The sequence below is a fragment of the Nicotiana sylvestris genome, chromosome 8, assembly GCF_000393655.2.
Source record: "Nicotiana sylvestris chromosome 8, ASM39365v2, whole genome shotgun sequence".
NCBI classification, from domain to species: Eukaryota; Viridiplantae; Streptophyta; class Magnoliopsida; order Solanales; family Solanaceae; genus Nicotiana; species Nicotiana sylvestris.
The window spans coordinates 96,517,093-96,521,516 of record NC_091064.1 but is presented as its reverse complement, the minus strand read 5'-3'; the positions used below and the strand labels follow the sequence as shown (position 1 = coordinate 96,521,516).

Sequence of the window (4,424 nt, the reverse complement as noted above, 5' to 3'; positions counted from 1 at the left end):
CGATTTGACGTGCATTCTGCGGCTCGCATGTCTGATCTGCGATCGCATAGTGTATCGCAGACCAGCATTTTTGCTACATTTTGCTCTTTTCTTGTCTTTTTGCTTCCATTTCCATGTTCTTGGGTTCTCAGTCCTTATGTACTGTAGAAACAACAAAACTACATAAGTAACGGAGATAATTGCATTAAAACGAGCTAAAATCTAAGCAATTAGTATTGAAATGTGCTGAAATTCTCCGACACATCAATCGACAAGCTATATCCCCACTTTGCAACATGCGAGCAAGAACATGGTGCATCTCAGCCTTGCGACTTGGCAAGAAAGAGTCTTGGAGCTTGAGCGATCATATTTCATCCTTGGCGGGCGAGTGCTTGGTGAGCCATTGCAAAATTATTAATTCCTTGATGTATGAGACATGAAATCTGAAGCTTCTTGCTTTCAAAGAATCAAAACTTGAAAGTTACATCCTTTAAAGAATTCACGGATAAATTCCTTGAGGATTAGCCGGAGTCGACTTTTGAAGCTGGTATACATATCTGACATTTTGACTTTACAGCACTGTATGTTGTCATCAAAACATATATATCTCAAGCTAGGAATGTCCAAATCACGAACTGTCTGCGCCAGTGGAAACTCAGAGATAATGAAATCCTAAAGATATCATAGAAGAATTCATAGTAGATTGTCCGCAGAAACTTTCTGAACTTGACCCATCTGTCTGCGAAATTGCTTTTCAGCTTTGCGCGCTTTGGTGGAAAAATTCATATCTCGAGTTAGGAGACTCAAAATTGGGATCCGTTTGCGCCATTAGAAAGTATACTCATAGAGCTAGAAACGTATGAGTTTCGTGGCAGAATGTCTTTCGAGCTGGAAATAGAAAATTCTCAAAGTCTACCTAGCTGCAGTAACTTTCAGATTCGTGTAGTTCCGACAACAAAAATTGTATCTTGAGCTAGGAGCCTCCGAATCGCAAACGGATTGTGTTGTTGGAGACTAGACATCCAAATCTACAAATATAAAATGTTTGGGGTAGAACGTCTTCCGGATGGACCGCAATAATTTTCCAAAATTGATCTCGTCCTCCGTTGAGCTCGCTTCCCATCTCTATGCTCTCTGAGTTGTCCTATGAATGTTGTTGTTTTCTTGAAATTGACTTTATAGTCTTGAATATAGTAACTTTAGCTATTGTTCTTCACAAATCTTATCTCTTTATTTATTTCTTTTGCAGACTTGAAAAGAAGTTCAACGAGTCCAGATATCAGTCTGAGATGTCATACAAGATGCAGAGTCACCCCTTCACCAATTGTTGCACTTGATTTGTTGACGGTTTTGAAGTTTATCAATGGCGGCTCCCGTAGTGATTGAAGGATTTTCAAGAGAGATGACTTTTCAAATATGGGACCTTCAACCAACACTTGGACAAGATAAGAAAACTATCATGCTCGAGGCTTAACAACAAGATACACGGTCAAGAGATCATCACAACTACTGAATGCGAGAGACATACATCGAGAATGACATTAAATGTGTAGACATCATACACTTGGAAAAACATTCAAGACGCGTCAGCAACAAAGCATAGTTTACGATCATTTTGTATAGGATAATGTCTAATTTCTTTCGTCTCCACATTTTTGGGTGTATCAACTTTTGTATCATTGAAGCAATAAAATATCTTTTACACTTCAGCACAAATTGTCTTCTTTCTCGTATTTATATATGCCTTTATACTTGAAAGATTTAATATGATGATCCCATAAGCCAAACCTTTTCTTTTTTAAACTCATGCGACTAAACTTAGAATGAAACTCTAAGCTGCCTACGTACCTCGGTGAAGAGGATCAAGTCATAACATAGTTCGAAGGGATGAGTTTTTTTTTTGGTCTTGACTTTTGCCTAGGCCGCCTCTTTCGAGATTTTCAACCTAGCAGACTTTTTTTGGCCCGTACATAGTTTATACTCATGCGGGCCAGGAGTGTAGCAACGTGCAGTTTAAGCTAATGCATCAAGGAGCGTCATGACTTGTAGTTTAGGCTCGTACGTCGAGGAGCATAACAACATGCAGTTTAGGCTCGTGCATTAAGGAGCTTCATGACTTACAGTTTAGGCTCGTGCGTCGAGGAGCGTAGTTGACTTTCATGGGAAGTACTGCTTCAGAAATTTTCCGTTGATTGGACTAACTCTGAGACCATCCTTATCGATAATTTTATATGCGCCACTTGAATAGGTTTCCTTCACAACATATGGCCCATCCCATTTTGAGGTAAACTTGTCACCTATGTGTTTGTTAAGGATTATGGGTCATCGAACAGCTAGGACTAAGTCTCCCACTTGAAATGATCATGGCCGCACTTTCTTGTTGAAGGCTCTAGCTAGTCGAGCTTGATAGCATTCCAATTTTTGTTGCGCTTCCAATCTTTTCTCATCCAATGCCTCTAACTCTGCTAGGAGAAGTTGAGCATTCTCTTCAAATGTGAGTCCTTTTTGGATTGCGATCCACAATGATGCAATTTGTTGCTCTAACGGAAGGACTGCTTCCACGCCATATACCAAAGAGTAAGGCGTTGCTTCTGTAGCAATTCTGAAGGTTGTCCGGTATGCCCACAAAGCTTCACCAATTCTCTCATGCCAGTCTCTCTTGTTCTTTGCAACAACTTTCTTCAAAAGGTTACCAAACGTCTTGTTAAAAGCTTCAGCAAGGCCGTTGGCAGGTGCATTATATATTGAAGACTTATGTTGTTTGTTTGAACTTCTCGCATAGACTCTTCACGAGCTTGTTTTCAAATGGCGTTCCATTATCAGTGATTATGTATCTTGGTATGTCGTACCTAAAAATTATATATGACTTGATAAAATCGACAACGGTTTTCTTTTTCACCTCCTTGAGTGGAACAGCTTCCGCCCATTTAGAGAATTAGTCTGTAGCGGCCAATATGTACATCTGTCCGTTTGATGACTTTGGAAGTGGTCCAACAACGTCAAGTCCCCATGCATCAAAAGGCCATGAAGCTACAGTTGGGTGAAGAGGCTCTGGAGGTTGGTGGATGTAGTTGGCATGAAATTGACACGCTTGACATCTTTTGGTATGATCCATGCAGCCCTTCACCATTTTCGCCCAGTAGTAGCCCATCCTCTTGATGGGAAAATGGAGCTTGGGACCAGATTGGTGTGATCCATATGAGCCAGAATGTGCTTCCTCCATCGCTTGACAGGCTTCTTCTTTGTCAAGACATCGCAAGAATGGTCCTTCAAAAGAGAGGTGAAACAATGTCCCCTTATAGAAGATGAATCATTGGTGCTCTTCGCTTGATGTCTATTCTTTGTCGCGGATCTTCAGGTAACTTTCCATGTTCAAGGTACTCTATCAGTGGTTGCCTCCAATCTTTTTCTTCAATCACTCGAACAGACATATGATGGCTTTCGTTGACTTGAAGATCCATAAGTCTAGGATAACCCATCGATGACACACATATACCTTTGTTGACTCATTCTCTCCAAGTGCCATCGTCGTGGCCAAGTTAGCCAAAGCATCAGCCTTGCGATTTTCTTCTCTTGGGACGTGGTTTAAGAACACTCTGTCGAATTTTTCAGGTAAACCCAGAAGTGTATTCATGGTATGACAATAGATCTTCCTTCTTTACCTCGTAACTCCCCAAAAGTTGGTTGATGATCAGCTTAGAGTCGTCGTAGATCTCCAACTGTAGAATCTTCATTTCTAATGCCATTTCGAGACCGACGATCAAAGCTTGGTACTCTGCAGCATTGTTGGAGCATGTTTCACCTAAAAGAAAGGAGAATGGCAAGACTTGTCTTTATGGAGAGATCAACACAACACCTTCCCCCGCACCATTACGACGTGCAGATCCATCAAAGAACATTGTCCATGGTGGCAATTCTTCGATGAACAAAATGTCTTCATCTGGAAACTCATCCGAAAGCTCCCATTCTGCCGAATGAGAGTAATCAGCCAGAAATTTGGCTAGTGCTTGTCCTTTCACAGCTTTTTGAGGTGTGTATGTGATCTCATATTGGTTAACATTATGGACCATCTTGCTAGGCGTATAGAAAGAACAGGTCGATTCATCACAAACTTCACGGGATCTGCTCGAGAGATGAGTTTGATGGTGTATGCTTCAAAATAATGCCTTAGCTTATTTATTGCATAAAGTAACGCTAAACATATTTTCTTAACAGGTGTATAGTTCAACTCAGCTCCTATCAGAGTTCGACTAAGGTAGTACAAGGCTTGTTCCTTTCCTTCCTCATTCTCTTGAGCAAGTAGTGCTCCAAGTGAACGTTCCTGTGCTGCGATGTGGAGTATCAATGGCTTCCCAAGCATTGGCTCCCTTAACACAGGTGGATTCAGCAAGTATGTTTTGATGCTTTCAAAAGCATTTTGACATGACTGATCCCAATGAAAAAAG

At 41.0% G+C, this 4,424-nt stretch overlaps 1 protein-coding gene across 1 annotated transcript; it reads right to left on the bottom strand.

Annotated features, from left to right (window-relative positions):
* Positions 1 to 2,340: 2,340 nt before the first annotated feature.
* Positions 2,341 to 3,202, bottom strand: LOC138875416 (uncharacterized). The gene is made up of 3 exons (XM_070154242.1): positions 2,940 to 3,202; positions 2,771 to 2,828; positions 2,341 to 2,658 (listed from the first exon to the last, which is right to left on the bottom strand). Exons 1-3 carry the CDS (start codon positions 3,200 to 3,202, stop codon positions 2,341 to 2,343), a joined length of 639 nt encoding a protein of 212 aa, XP_070010343.1.
* Positions 3,203 to 4,424: the final 1,222 nt, after the last annotated feature.

Coding starts and splice junctions, on each gene's coding strand:
- LOC138875416 (XM_070154242.1), bottom strand. CDS start 3,202: ATGGAGGAAGCACATTCTGGCTCATATGGATCACACCAATCTGGTCCC. Junction 2,829..2,939: donor AAGTCATCAAACGGACAGAT/GTACATATTGGC, acceptor TATAATTTTTAG/GTACGACATACCAAGATACA. Junction 2,659..2,770: donor CGCCATTTGAAAACAAGCTC/GTGAAGAGTCTA, acceptor AACCTTTTGAAG/AAAGTTGTTGCAAAGAACAA.